This window comes from Myripristis murdjan, chromosome 9, assembly GCF_902150065.1.
Source record: "Myripristis murdjan chromosome 9, fMyrMur1.1, whole genome shotgun sequence".
In the NCBI taxonomy this organism is placed as follows: Eukaryota; Metazoa; Chordata; class Actinopteri; order Holocentriformes; family Holocentridae; genus Myripristis; species Myripristis murdjan.
In genome coordinates this window covers 26,264,135-26,279,630 of record NC_043988.1, presented here as the reverse complement: position 1 = coordinate 26,279,630, position 15,496 = coordinate 26,264,135, and the positions used below count along the sequence as shown (strand labels likewise).

The 15,496-nt window shown below is 40.6% G+C and overlaps 2 protein-coding genes across 3 annotated transcripts in view; both read left to right on the top strand.

Moving 5' to 3' along the window:
- The first annotated feature begins 403 nt into the window (after nucleotides 1–403).
- Nucleotides 404–8,986, top strand: LOC115365931 (probable isoprenylcysteine alpha-carbonyl methylesterase ICME). 2 transcript variants are annotated; one of them, XM_030061159.1, is made up of 11 exons: nucleotides 404–544; nucleotides 686–826; nucleotides 3,543–3,660; nucleotides 5,107–5,133; nucleotides 5,244–5,393; nucleotides 5,516–5,636; nucleotides 5,844–6,056; nucleotides 6,250–6,333; nucleotides 6,682–6,823; nucleotides 7,182–7,344; nucleotides 8,195–8,986. In XM_030061159.1, coding segments are annotated over exons 4-11 (1,110 nt in total). In that variant the 5' UTR covers nucleotides 404–544; nucleotides 686–826; nucleotides 3,543–3,660; nucleotides 5,107–5,131; the 3' UTR covers nucleotides 8,430–8,986. The 2 variants fall into 2 exon arrangements, with proteins under 2 accessions (XP_029917019.1, XP_029917018.1); XM_030061158.1 differs by lacking the exons at nucleotides 404–544; nucleotides 686–826; nucleotides 3,543–3,660 and adding an exon at nucleotides 3,669–3,845.
- A 1,566-nt stretch (nucleotides 8,987–10,552) lies between these two features.
- Nucleotides 10,553–15,496, top strand: part of cspg4ba (chondroitin sulfate proteoglycan 4ba) — a 30,156-nt gene continuing 25,212 nt past the window's right edge. The window contains exons 1-2 of the mRNA XM_030059688.1: nucleotides 10,553–10,637; nucleotides 14,413–14,576. Of these exons, the coding sequence (XP_029915548.1) occupies nucleotides 10,553–10,637; nucleotides 14,413–14,576 (249 nt within the window). The remainder of the gene's footprint in view (nucleotides 10,638–14,412; nucleotides 14,577–15,496) is intronic.

Genomic DNA, 15,496 nt, shown 5'->3' with positions numbered 1-15,496 from the left:
ATGTATTGATTATTGGAAAACATATGGCTGAGGGAGGATCATCACAGACTGCGGAGCAGCTGGGGAATGTGTTTGCCAGACTTTTCATGCTGTTATAGACGGAAGATTTAATCCAATAATTTGGAAAACATCGGCGATAATCCTGTTTCAGGAGTCAGGAGCAAAGGAAATGAATGACTTCCAGCCCGTTGGCATTAGACCCATCCTCAGCAGGTGCATAGACAAGGTTGTCTGCAGACATGTAACGTCTTCACTTAGTGAGCAATAGATCTGTTTCAGTCTGTATACAAGGACAGGATGTGGGTGGAGGAAGTTCGCTTGACACTCATGCAAACGCAGACTGAACACCTGGATAAGAGCCTGAACCTTTCCTCTGCTTTTAACACTGTTGATACAGACATCCTGCTAACTCACCTTTTAACCAAGCAAGTAGATTCAGTGATTATCTGCTATATAAAGGACTTTTATATGTAACTGACCCCAGAGAGTCACGTTCTTAGACTTTATGTTAGACCGTGTTTTTCTAAACACAGGAGTTACCCAGGTTTGTATTTTTATTGCCAATTTTATTTTCAGTATGCACAAATTAAATTATACACAACACCGAAATCTCACATTAATTAAGTATGCAGATGACATGGCCTTACCAAAACGTTGTTAAACATGTACACTGACTATGTTACAGAACTCATAAAGTGGTTTGATGACAGCCATCCTCTGCTGAATGTGACCAGAACAAAAGCAATGTGACTCAGTGGTGGCCAGAGCTCGTCAAACCCCTGATTCAAGCCAGCTGCAGGTGGTTAATGAACAGGAGGAGCAGCAGGTGAGTTCCTTTAAGAATCTGGGGATTTAATAAACCAAACTTTTACCTTTTCATGTCATGTTAACTGCATTTACAAAGACCTTTCCTGCTGCAAAACCCAAGGAATCCCAAGTGAAGCCAACACACTTTAAATAGAGTATCCCAAACAGGGGCGTCGAACTGGGGGGACAAGCGGGACTGATTACCCAGGGCCCACAGTGGGAGGGGGGCCCTCGAAAGGCCTAAAATAGAAAGGTTGTTTTTATTTATTTATTTATTTTATTTCTAAGTAATTACTGTCATAATTAACTTAAAATTGGCTGAATAAATCAGATGAGAGGCTTTACTCTGTATTAAAAACAAAACAGTGGAGGCTCTCTGGGGCCTCTCTCACCCCTTACAATACATAATGGTTCAGTCCACCCCTGCAGCTGCAGGTGTGCGAGCCGTCTCTGAAGCAGCTTAAGGAGCCGAGCGGCTGTTGGTCATGGCAGAGTAGAGACATGTCTTTCCCCAAGAAAGCAAAATCAGGGAGCCTTAAAAGAAAAGAAAAAAGCAGAAAGGGAAAGAAAGCAAGGAGAGGGAAGACAACTCCTGACTAATTTCTTTCAAAAGAAAGGTGAGCACAGTTCACAGCTCACACAGTAAAGCTATTGTCAGCAGTTGGAAAGGCTGAAGGCAGTCAGACAGCCATGACTCTAGCTCAGCTTCAGCAGCAGCAGGTTCCTTATCCTCATCTCATCCCTCATTACTGAAATTTATTATTAAAAGTAATCATTTCACATTGAGGTCGCGCACCTCTCGGTAAAAACAGTTCAAATTTGGAGCAATAATTAGCTCCTTTCCCAGTAAGCTAGTATAACAACATGTTTGGTACATGGGGCGTTATAGATTAATGGCGTTACTTTTATCAGTAATGAGTGATCAAAAAAATTACTGTTTCCCCCGTTACAACGCCGTTACCGTTACTGACAATAAAATGCACCGTTACCAGGCTCTAACTGAGCTCACTGATGCAGCTTCAACTGTGCAGGCTCTCTGTCAGCAATCGGAGTTGCTTATGCCCCGCATCTTTTTTTAGCTTTATTTATTTCATTTTTTTTATTTATTGTTATTATTTAATTATCCTATACGAAAAATCGGCCTCTTGTGGAGGAAAAAGCGGCGTGTCAATTGTCAAACCAATCGGACTTTGCAGTCTTTCGTAATTTATCAACATGAAATGAGAATGAAACCACACAGTACACAAGCACGTAAGCCCCGCTGGCAGAGCGGTTATGTTTTCCGCCTCCCATTCAGGAGACCAGGGGTTCGATTCCCCACCCGGACAGGCAGGCATCACTACTTTATTACCTCACTTTGTTGTTAACCATGACAATGAAGTGACTCTAATTATTCTGTCAATGGCTAGATGACACACACAGTGGCATTTAGGGTTTCAGTAATTCTCATTTCTGTACTCTTTTTGTGAATTTGTATTATAACCCAAGTGCTAAATTATTATTATTATTATTATTATTATTATTATTATTATTATTATTTTGCCTTTTTTAATGCCTTGTTCTAACTTCATGGGGAGATATATATACCAATTGATTTAGATTCAGATTTAAACAAGGATTTGTGTGGTATACTTTGTTTGTCGCCATGACTTTCCTATGTGCAGTTTTCTGCTTCACATTTCTGGTGCTTGCAGACTGAGTGACTGCTCTTAATACAATCAGAGAAATGTTTATATTTTCTGGAAATCAGAGGATTAAATTGCAACGACCATGTAGCTTCATATACGGTATGTATTTTTTCTCCCCAAATCCAATGTCACCACCTGTGAGTCTACAGTTTTGATAAATTTGAGATAAATTAGACTTGCATGCGGGACTACAAGGGAGACAGTGAGCAGTAACCAAGTAACTGTCATGTTGTTCTTTTCACAAATATGGGAATGATGGTCTAAAATATGATTAAAATGCATAGTTTTATATAAAACAGCATCAAAAATTTTCACCGGCCTGTTGGCCGGCTTTACAAGGGCCCAATAAGATTTCTTTTCATGGGGCCCAAAATCCCTGGCGGCGCCCCTGATCCCAAACCCTGACTGAGGCATGCTTTACTTTAACAGTGTTGTAACTGTGTCCTGCTTCAGGTGCCTGAGTGTCACATATTACAAAACTCTACTCTTCCTCTGAACCATTACTTTCAGCTATTACCCTGAAGTACAGAGTTCCCACTACAAACGCACTCTCTAAAGTGTCCTTTTAAAGTTCTGAGCATGGTTTTCTATTGGGATTATTTATTATGATTCAATGGTCTTTGCTTTCATGGATTTTAATCTTAATTTATAACAGCAGACTTCTGCACATGCAAGCCAGAGGCGACTTTCTACCTTTTGGACACATAAGATAGACAATAAAGTTAAACTGAATTGAACTGAATACACGGTGCAACTCCAAAATGATCAAATTTGAAAGAGATTTAAAGTCTTTATGATGAGTTCAACTTCCCACCTGCTTAACTTGAAGCCAGAAATTTCCAGAAATGTGAATACTGTCTTTTTATATCAATATATAATCTTAATTTGTACATAATATACCATAGCTATAACATGTTATAGCTTTCATGATGTAATTGTATATTTTGTACGTTGCATTAATGACAGAGTGTGAAGCCGCTGTATTTATTTTTTGTGGATATAGTTTCTAAGTTGAGCATCATTGTTATTACAACTATGTCGTCACAGACTACAGAAACCACGTGTTTAGAGTTTCCACCAATCGGACAAGTCGCCGTCATCTCACCGGAAATTGTCGGCATGATGAAGAAGATGATGGTTAACCAAAACGGAAGAAAGGCCGGCTGTACGTATTCTTTCTTACCATTCAAACCTTTGTGCATTTCACACTGTCACACCTGCAGCCGACACAGACCGAGGAGCAGAGTGTGAAGCTTCACAGAGAGAAATAAAAAGCAGAAAAACAAATAAACATCGGCGGAGACGCATCGGGAGAAAAGAGCTAGATTACAGCTAGCATACATTATTCTGGTATGTTCCGGCCGGTTTAGGAAACAAACACATTATCTGGACGAGCTTCATTATTATGTATTAATTAGCAGTGACACTGAGACAGACTGACCTGGTTTACGTGAAATTATATACAGTCAGGCGTTAACGGGATTCATTTTTGCTTTGCGCTGCCATCTCATCTCTGTTAGCCCAGCGTCACACGACAATAATGATCAGATGCTGCGGATTTTGTTGTCGTGGCAAGATGTTTCTAAAACCAAGTCAAAGTGGTACAAATGTAGCTTTCCAGACAGGACGACCTTTGTGTTGTTACAGCCCCGGTGTCCTGTCCTGATCCTGCAGCTTGTGTCCCACCGCTGTAGCTTGTGTCGAAGCCCAGCAGGGGGCGCCGTGGCCAAAACATATGCAGACTGTGGCTCAGGCTTTAGGATGCTGTGCAGTTTTACACTTTGTATTTTGTCTTACATTTTACACAGACTCGCCTCCAGAGTCATTCAATCGCAGAGGAGGAATTGGAGATTTAGGGTGGAGAATTTTTTTTTTTTCTTTTTACTATCGCTGTGCTGTGCTGCACTTTACAGGCTGTTTCGCTCTTTTAAATGTCTGACTACTATAGACTGCACGCATTAACTAGTCATGAATTAACTTAGAGTAACTGTATACATGATTAAGTGTCAACTATTTACAGAATTTATGAGCAACATCCCATGGACCAGATCTACTAAACCACTGCTACCTTATATGACATATTTATTGTGCATGTAAATGACAGGTATTATTATAGAAAGTACACCTGGTGCTGATTTAATGCCATGGACACAGGCAGTATTGCAATTTTAAGTGCAAACGGAGCTTTAACTCAGCTTTGTAAATAGAAAACAGAAGATATTGCACTACTACTATTTAATATACGATTCATGTGATGAAAGGCTTAATGTTTGAAATACAAATATTTACTTATACATCTCTCTATTCACTCATCATCTCAATTTTCCCACAGTAGGCACACAGGCAGGTATTTATAAGTACGTAGGTGGTGATAGGGATAATAGCTCGTGTGCAAAATGCACCTGTGGCTTTAATGCTAGTGAGCAGTCGGTGTTGTGTTTTTAATTGTGCCCAGTCAACTGGATCAGGCCAATTTGCTGGGTCAAGCTAAAATTTGGATGGGCAGTGCTCACCCCTGCCCCCAAGTGTCCATCTAGCTTCACAAAAAAAAATATATATATATATATCATGTCCTGACATTGACTTGTCCTTAATAATTTCTTCTCTGCAGGTATAGCACCCTGATTGACCTAAACATGTAAGAGCCTCTTCGCTTTCTAATTTTCTACTAGGAATAACTCACAATTTATGAAAGTAAATTCTGAACTGAACACTGTTGCGCTAACGTTTTACCTTCTGTTTTGTAAGGATCGGGTGGAAACAGCACGTTTCACTGCCTGTAGCAGCAGGCGCTCTCCTGGTGGGCCTACCGTACTCCATCTCACTCATGGCCCAGTGGATGTATGGCTGGCCCAATGAGCCTGGCTACAAGAAGTACATCGAAGCTCTGAAACCAAGGTAAACTGCCAGAGAAAACTGATCCTCGTTTTGTACAGATTTTATCAGTTCAGCCTTCATGTCCTTCTCAGGCACAAAGGAGCATAATTCATTAACCTTCACCTGTTTGCCTCATCCTTCAGGCGAATATACTGTTTGACCAGAGCGGTGCTGGAGTCACTCAAATACCTGCAGTATGGGAAGCTTTACTTTCAGTGGAAGACGTGGTACAAGAATGACGATAACCATGAGCATTATGAAAAGGTGTGTTGGAAAAATGCATGTGTATGTATGCATGTGTATATATTATTTATTTGTATGAAAAATATCCCTAGCAGTAACTACAAATATGAATTCATCTGCATTGGTGCTGTTCTTAAGATAATCCCAGTCAATGTCGAAAATACGATCACCCTCAAAGCTCAAATTTGTGTCAGAGTTCACAGTTTGGTCTGTTCGGACTCTTGAAAGGGCATCACTTTCGGCCGTCGAGGCAACAAGCTGGACTTGTACTACCCCCCGGCGGCGTGCAGGTCTGGAGATATGCCCGTGCCCCTGGTGGTCTTCATCTACGGCGGGGCGTGGGGCTCTGGAGAAAGGTCCATTTACTGTCTACTGGCCAGGCACATGGCTGAGGAGCTGAGCGCAGTCGTCATTTGTCCTGACTACTGCACCTACCCCAAGGCAAGAAAGGCCTCCCAGCAGCACACTGTTATTCCCAAACACATGATTTACAGTGCATAAACAGTAGAAACACGTTCAAAATATGAAGAGAGCTCTCTGTTTGCACTATATGTTAGAATTATATTGAACAAACCCCACATGCTTGTTTAGAAATTTGAATCTGCCATCTAAACCGAGTTAATTTCATTTACAGGGGAACGTTTTAGCAATGGTCCAAGATATTGCTGACTGCTTAGTTTGGGCACAAGAGAGCGGACAGAAGTTCAACTTTGACAAAGTAAGTAGTTCCTTTAAACGATTTATGGAAATTTAGGTCATCATAATGGCTACATTGACTATACTGTGCAGTGTAATTACTAAATAGAATAAAGAATAATTATTATAGAATTAATTTTAACTCGCTATAGACTTGCTCATATAAATAATTTATGAAATTTAGAACCACACTTACCTAATACTTGTGATTTATCAAAAATGAATTTATGTTTGCTGTACATAGTGAACAGAAGTGATATTTTACTTGTTTGATTTTCACATTGACCTATATTTACAGCCCGTCCACACTCGCAGTGTTCACGGTAGATAATGTGTCCTCACACATGTTGTCGCTTCTCTTTCTCTGCAGGGAAACATCGTCTTAATCGGCCATTCAGCTGGTGCACATTTGTGTGCATTGACCACTTTCTTTCTGATTGACAGTAGAGAAGAGCTTTTCATAGAGTCCAGCAAGCAGCAGGAGATCACGCAGGCAATAAGAGGAGTTATAGGTAAGGCTTGTGATGCTTCACAAAATCTCAGTAATGGTTGCAGCCTGTCAGTTTGTTGCTAAATGATCCTCAGACTTCATGTGTTTCTGGGGCATAAAGACGCTTTGTGACGTTGGGATTATTGTTTATGTTTTCCCGGCCGAAGCCTTGACCTGGTAACAATGCACTCTTTGAATGACGACGGCCTACTACAGTTGCAGAGAATGAATTCTTTTTTCTATTCATTTCTCTCTTCTTTTTTTTAACTTCTCCAAATGCCATTTTTCCAAAAGAATATAACTTCCTGGGTCTGAAAGTTACTCAGAAATGAGGTGTTGTATGCATGAGGAAGTTAATCTCTGTTACATTTCCTGGGCAGGTTTGAGCGGTGTCTACAACATCATGGACCATTACAAGCACGAACAGATGCGAGCCGTTGAGTACGTCTCCACCATGCACAAAGCTATGAATGGAGTGGAGAACTTCCCTTACTACTCCCCCACACACTTACTGAAGACGTTCAACCAGGAAAAGCTCAAAAGGTTTGACAAAGAAGTAGCTCTGATTTTGTGACTGAGATTGGTTTCAATGGTGACAAACGTAGTTGATAACTGGAGACAGAAAATAGCTTTCCAGTCATACAGTGCAAATCTGAACCTGCTGACTTTAATGCTACACATTTTATCATTAACCCTAACTACTGTATACTAGGGTTAGACTTAAATAAGCCTTTGAAGGTCAGTACAGACATTTTAAGACTGAAGTCACAATAGCTGTGGTTTTGTGCCGACATTCAATATCTTTGCATTTCACTATTTTTATCCGAAAAAGGTATTTGGTGTGTCACCCCAGAATCTTATTCCTTGCAGGATGGAAAAGCATATTAAACAGCATTTAGGCCATCAGTGGATACTAAAACTCTCCACTGAGATCCAGACTAATGAAAGTCTTTTAGGGTTGGCAGCTGCTCCAATGACCCACCACACCAATTCAGTGGTAAAGAAGACTCTAGGGTACATTGGGATGTGATTATCAACAATAGCATCATTTTAATATTATTTTCAGTGAAAGTGAAAACTGTGACATAAAAATGCATTTCCACAAAAATCATGAATCATATCACAGTCTCATTATCTGTCAGAATAATTGCAGTATGTTTTTTTATACCATGGTTCAGTCCTGCTGTACAACAGAGATAACCAACCCCCTCCAATGATTTTAAACAGGCCTTGTCAGTAAATCTTTGGTAAATGTTTATGTTAGGCTAATGTTAAAACAGATGTTAGTACATACACCAGGCCCTTATTAACCTGCTGCAACATGTGAGACTTGTGGAGATCATCACACATCACCTTCTGACTTCCTGTCTTCTCTTATTTCCACTTCTGACAGAGTGCCACCCTTTGGCTTGCTCCATGGAACCAGTGACATTATTGTTCCTGTAGAGTCTTCGACAAAGTTTTCTGAGCTCCTCACCTCGCTGTCCGTCAAGGTGTCGCTGTACCTGCTGCCTAAAGTCGACCACACTGAAATGGTCACCGACATAATGGCATCGGACAGGCGTTTCTACCATACCGTCTACACTTGCATCAAACAGGAGTACAGAAAACTTGTGGGAGCCTCTTGAAGTCCCACCAGTTCTGTCAAAACTCCAGAAAACCCACTGTTACTAATATTTTGTTACACTCCTGCTTTGTTTGAAGTATCTGCACTAAAAGCCATGTTTCTCCAATTGATTTCCCTCACTTTATATTCCATAATAACGTCTCTTTTACTGAATATTTGGTGCTACATGGTCCATGTTTGTAATTCAGCGTGAATGTCTCATTTTTGTGTGATTGAAATGTATAATGCATATTCTTTGAAACTTGAATTTTTCCTCAAATGACTGTAATCTGTATGGATCCTTTTATAAATGAAATGTTGTATGAAGTACATTGTGATTGGTCAGGATTATGTGAAACCACAATAACATTAACATGGGACTCTGCAGGAGTCTGCTGCAAGTCTGCCTTATTTATAACTACAACCTGTCTTGAAGACTCATGACATTTGGTTTCTTGACGTTGATTTGTATCCATTTTTAATCTTTTCTGCTTTATCCCAACATCTTGTTATGACTATTTATTGATTCATTGAAAGTATTGAAATACTAAAGCCACCAGAAGGAAACTGGGAAGCGTTTGTTTGTCTTTGATTTCTTTAAAAATATTACTATAGTATGCCTACAAGAGCTTAAAGTGTTGATGTGATATTGGTATATTATCCTTCTGGTTAAGTTAACAGCTGCAGCTATCCAAACTTTATTTATGTTTCCGACCCCAAGTTAACTGTCATTAATTAACCAGCTGCCATTTGAAGTGATTTTGCCTTAAGAACCCTGACGTGAAAAAGTAATTTTGTTTATGTGAAGTATAACATTGTCTAGATGCGATAGTTTACTTGAATATGGGCTGTTACATTCAAAGTAATTAGACTTAAACATAAGGTTAAAGGACTATACCAGTGATTTTGAACATTTGGCCCATTTATTACAATTTCCCCTCATTTCACGTTGCAACAAATCATGCCGCAGTACTTTCACAACATATAATCACAACTGTAAACCATGGACCTGATAACTGGCTGTATAAGGCAAATACTTCCCTGGGGACTATTTTCAGGCGGACAGACCGTATCACTCCGCCCATTTTCAAGTCACCAATACGCAACAGTGGTGCAGCTGCTTTTAGGAAAAATAATGTGCGGGACTTCATTAAAGTGATGAAATTCGGATGTGAGGGAAGTTTAAAGTCTCTGAAAATTAATTTTCATGAAAGGAAACGAGATAAAAGGTAGGAAAAAAGATATTGAAGTTTTACATTTGACTGCTGGCTTTGGTAAAATGTTAGAAACATGAAATAACTTCAGGCTATTGGACCTCACTTTGAAAAGCACCGATTTGCTGCACGGACTGCTACTGAAATTAATTATTGGATTACTGTAAGTCTTTTCCCTGAGGGTGAGCAGGTCTACGGTCTATAAATAAACAATAATATCCATGAATGAATAATAATGAACAGTAAGGCACTAAACAATATAAACGGAGCTCATTTCAGATGAACCAGCCTCCTCAGATCAGCCATAAAGCACCAAGCAGGACTTCGTTATGTCATTACATTTCAGGCTGAATCACACTTGGATTTTTCTTACAATTTTTTTCCCTTCATTTTCTTGGACTTTAAACACTGTAAATTTTGATTAAGGACTAGTAGCCTACGTCTGATGTACTGTTATATATTTTAAATGAAAGCATGTTAGTGGATGAAAACTGAGATATAAAATTGAGATTTGTAATTGGGATTTCAGTTTAGACTACAAATTTCAAGTAAGCCTAGGCATAATAAGCTTACTTTAATTTTTTAATTACAGGCGCATATGTGCGGTAACACACACACACACACACACACACACACACACACACACACACACACACACACACACACACACACACACACACACACACACACACGAGGCGGAGTTACTGACGATCTGAGAGTGAGCAGAGCTGGTTTTCACTTTCCAGGCTCTGCAGAGCTGTTCACACACATACACAGGCATACACACACACACACACTCACACAGGGCAGGGTGGGCAGATTAGCCAAACTCCTCAAGTGTTTTAACCAGCCCAAAGAAGTCAAAGCAGCCTGTAAATATGTAACAAGTGGAGCCGAGCCGCCTGGTAGTGTTTCCACACGGAGAGAAAAGATGGACTCTGTGGCGAAAAACACCGACAAGTTGTGGCTCTGCCGTCTGCTTTGGTGGTCGCTCCTCTTCCAGGTGGCAGCCGGAGGTAAGAATGCAACTTTTCCATCGCGGATAAGAACAAAATTGACTGAAAAATGTCTTGCCTGTGCTTTTAAACGCACACACAGTTGATTTAAGTGTCATTTTTTTTTGCCTAGGTTAGCTGTGAAACCCCTCTCCCAGTGTGTTGTAGTCCGTAGACCATAAAGTAACCCACTTTCTGAAACCCCAATAGTCACGACGCTAGCTAATAACCTTTTTTTATTGTTTAAAATGCGATATTTAGTCTGTGCTGTCCGCCTGACTTAATCAGTGTCGTCCAAAAGAAAGCTTAGTTTACCTTTACGCGAGTTTGGTAAATGTTTTATATGCGATAAAGTTGCTTTTATGTGCATGGGTCTTAAAATTTTTACCCCACTTGAACTCTTACAGATGTAATTGGTTGTTCAGTGAATGCACCACAAAAGGAATTACAGGTTTTGTTATAATGTCATGAATCATTTATTTCCTGGTCATTCACCAGCGACAGTGGGAATTAATTGTTTGCTTGTGTTAATATTAAAACACAATGGTTCTGCACATTGCAAATGAGGTTTAGGCTCATAATCTCCAATCTCATTCATTTCTTTCAAAAAATGCTCACCATGTTGTCCTAATACCTATGGATTATGTGGGTACACTAGATGATATGCAACGTACTGTAACCACCCACATCACTCTCACCGTATCTGAGGGAAATGCAGAAATATGTGATGCCCAGTGCGCTGGAACAACTGTGTGGCTGTCACAATAACAAAGGAGCTCAAAGAAACGGACAGAGATGCAATGGAAAAAAAGAAAAAAAAAATCTTTTTTTAAGTGACCTCAAAGTGTACATTATTTACATCCATCCAGGCATTTATCAGCTTGTCTGGTTGATTATATTGAGGGGATGCATCATCTAAATTTAGTGTGGTTCATTTATCCAGGCGCTGCTTCTGGGGATAATCAGGAGCATAGAATTATTCACCATGACTCATACTTACCATGTTCCTTCATTCAAAATAACTACAGTATAGACATTTGCTTTACTTGGTTGCATTTCAGAATGTGCGTTCTGTTTCTTCCTTTTGGCTCTAGGAGATACGGGCTCCGGAGCGTTATGAAACAAGCCTTTGCTGAAACAGCGGCGCACTGGGCTTTGACAATGTATGAACAGAGTTACATGACAGTCAACAAAAACCATAGAGGCACTCAAGTCAAGTTGCATCCACGATTTGTTGTATAAACCGAGCACACTCGCGGCGACAACCACTGGTCTTGCCCCTCAAATTAACACTGGAAGTGGGTGTTCGCTGAAAGGTCACTGACTTTGTTCTCCCAAGGAATGGTTTGTGAAATCTCACAAACAATATCCCTGTCACTGAGACACTGCCCACACAGACGTGTAGATGAAAGAGCCACTCTCAAATACCTCCTGTTCCTGCTCCTGAAGGAATACAGTCAGGTGTACACGGCTGTGTTTATGTGTGGGTATTCTTTTGTACTGATGGCTGCTATGCTCTTTCATTTACATACTTAAAATTTCCATCCTCCTGTCCTCAGGTGTTTCCAAAAAAGTTGAAACAAGTTGAAGTTTTGTCCTCCAGTACCGTTTATTTTCAGATTGCTGGTTTCAACTAGCTCCCCAATAGCCTGGTTCCACTCAGGCCACTGCATTGGGAAAGACCCAGTGAGGAGGCGTGTGATTTGAACAGCAACTTGACAATGCCACAGTACAATTGAGTATCCGTATCCTTCCTTGCGGATTAAAGGGAAAAAATGGCTCTGCATTTCTCATTGCCAGTTCTCAGAAATGCTTCCCCCTCTGATATATGTAGAGCCAGTCAGATGAATGAACCTGAGGTACAAATGAGAAAGGACAATAAATTGAATCACTCCCAAGCCGGGCTCAGAATTACAGTGGGATAGGCTGAATGAAGCTGGCGGCTCCTGTGGGCCATGCGCCTACGGGCCAGTGAATTTTCATTGTGTATTTCCAGCTGCATTTAACAATTTCCCAACAGCTGCAACAGTCATATTTCTTAAGGTGCCCACACTGACCAGATCAGATGGTCCTGACTCACACCTGACTGACGGGTCATTAGACTTCTGTTATGAGACTTAGAACCTCAGGCAGAGTTGGGAATCACTCGCATAATAATTAAATGTGCAAGTACTTGCCAGTATCATTAAAATAATTACTATTTCCAACATGCAATAGGGATAAATACAATCTGAAAACGAATTTTATTACGCAGCTGCTACTGTTTCTCCAGGTGACTATGTTTTGTTGGGACTGAAGGCAAATGTTCAACAATAAGGATGTACAATATTGTGTTGCTTGCTCTGTGCAATTACCTGCTGCTGACTGACCTGTGGATGTGGGGTTGGTTGGAGGACTATGCTTTGGCAGCTTAACAGTGTTAATTTAGACAGCACAATAGATAAATTTTGGATTTGGTCAAGCAAACTGTCCATTAATGCATTAACCCTTACTTAGTGCATTTAGGAGTGAAAAAGTGCATTAACTCACATTAACTTTGACTTGCTTTTCCGATGATTCACTCTGGCCGATTAGCAGTACGCATGGCTGACCTCCTGCCCTTGGGTCATGAAGTACAAATAAATCAAATTTGGAGTAAACAGACATTTCATCACAGGGAAAGAGCTGATGAACATGTGTGTGTTAACTGTTGAACATGCGTGGGATTCTCTCATTAAAAAAGTAAACTGGTGGTGCTCAGGCATTGGGGCTAGATGAGAAAGCTTCAGAGCGCATTAGCTCTAGATTACAGGGCGATGTGAAATGGCAGGGAGGTGAGGTAGAAGAAACAGCTGGGTCCATCCGCCACGCTGTTTCAGGAACATGGGGCCTGAGACAATGTGGGGACGTCAGAGCCTTTCATGTTCAGGTTGAAGGTTCCTGTCAGGGCAGGGCAGGCCCAAACATGTCCGACTCGCTCCTTGCCACCTCTGCATCCACTGCCTTTGTACACTGCTGTTGTGGCATGAAAGAGATAAAAAAAATATATATATATATTCATTCCATTGTTAAAAACCCTACAGTATAGGACAGCTCAGTTTATATTTGTGGACATGAAGAACTGTAGAATAAACAGAAACCACAGATCTAAGACATGAACCTGTAATGACATCAAGATGCAAGGTCTGGTCCTTATTGTTTTGGAAATATAGTCATTACACTGTAGGTAAAGGTTTATAGCTATCACAGGTGTGCTCTTAAGTTAGATAAATGCAATTCAGTGTTGTGAATTAGCACCAAATCAAACACTAAACATCTGTCTCAGTGGGAAAGCACTAACCCTAACCCTAACCCTAACCCTAACCCTAACCCTAAAATAATGTTGCAAGGATTCTTTTAAATCAGGTTTGAAGTTATAATTTGGAAAATAGGCACTCTGTGTTATAAATCATTATTTGTGTGTATGTGTGTGTGTGTGTGTGTCTTTCACCTCAGTTGAATGCGTTCCAATTGTAAAGAACAACCAGGATGATAATTAGCTCAGCTTTTACATCTAAATGTCAGATGTTGGCTATATTAAGACCACAGTGCTTGACTAGACTTGCTCTGTGTTTTCTGTATTCACCACTGCTGCACTTTCTATCTCAGCTCTCATTCCTAGCAGAGATCAATCCCAGCTCAGTTTGAACAGTGTGATACACTTCACACCCCCCAGAAGACAGTAAATGCCACATCCGAACATAACAGTCCAGTCATTTTTCTCTCTTTGTTCTTTGTACATATCTCTCTCTCTAATGAATTGCTCCTGCTTTTCCAGCTTCCTTCTATGGCGATGGCTTTGTACAGCTCAAGGCAACAGAGTCGTCCGACCATAACTTGCTCCGCATTCGCTTCCGAACCTCCAGCACCAATGGCCTGCTGTTCCTAGCTGCCGGCCGGACCGACTATTTGCTACTGGAGCTCCATGCTGGTCGCCTGCAGGTGGGTACATCCATGGCCCCAACACATGAGCATATGTGCTCAAGCTCACACGCACACCAGAACACACACACACATATGATATACACACAACACCACAGAGCCCCGTGTTTTTGTGTGAAATCACATCTGCTGTACATTTTAAGAACAAACATGCATACAAATGCACAAACCAACTGACCACCTTAAGCGATGTGTCCCTCTCACTTAGCAGTGTCATTGTCTCAATACAGTAACACAATCAGACAGACAGGCTTGCCTGATGTGGGTTAGCTCCATGCCAGCTATTTCTCATCACAGTGGAAAATGAAGAGCTTGAGAATGAAATGTTTAATTTAAGGTGATGTTGTGCAGTAATCCATGTTTGTATTATATTTTCACTGAATAATTAGCCTTGATAGCAAGACTAACAACCCTCCCAAATGTGTCCAAGAGTGACTATCTGTGTAAAATGAGCACAGGAGTGAGTTTGTATGTCGATACCAGACACGATGAGACGGCATGTGACAGAAAACTTTGAGCCATTATTTATAAATATACAAGCTTGTCATTCCTGTGCTCATTTGATGGCCAGAGTGGGAGGGGTGTAGCTTGTGACAGGCTTGCCCTGCAAATACTTGCAAGGGACAGCATAGACAGTCCCTTGCAACTATTTCACAGTTATCTTGAACTGTGTACAATAGTGGAACTAATTAATGTGCCACATTTTTGCATGCACCTGCTGTTGTTTTGAAGGTGACTTAGATTAATTTATGCAGTCATTTTGTTACGGTGAATCTACTGAACACTGTGCTTTATCCTGGCCAGAATTATCTGTGGAAAATATGATAGCTCTGCATAGCGAGCATTGTTATCTGTCATTCTGCTTGGTGATTACAGTATCATTTGCCGTGTCACTAATAAGCTGAAAGACGATTGAATTT

Coding starts and splice junctions, on each gene's coding strand:
- LOC115365931 (XM_030061159.1), top strand. Junction 6,824..7,181: donor GGCAATAAGAGGAGTTATAG/GTAAGGCTTGTG, acceptor TTTCCTGGGCAG/GTTTGAGCGGTGTCTACAAC. Junction 7,345..8,194: donor AACCAGGAAAAGCTCAAAAG/GTTTGACAAAGA, acceptor CACTTCTGACAG/AGTGCCACCCTTTGGCTTGC.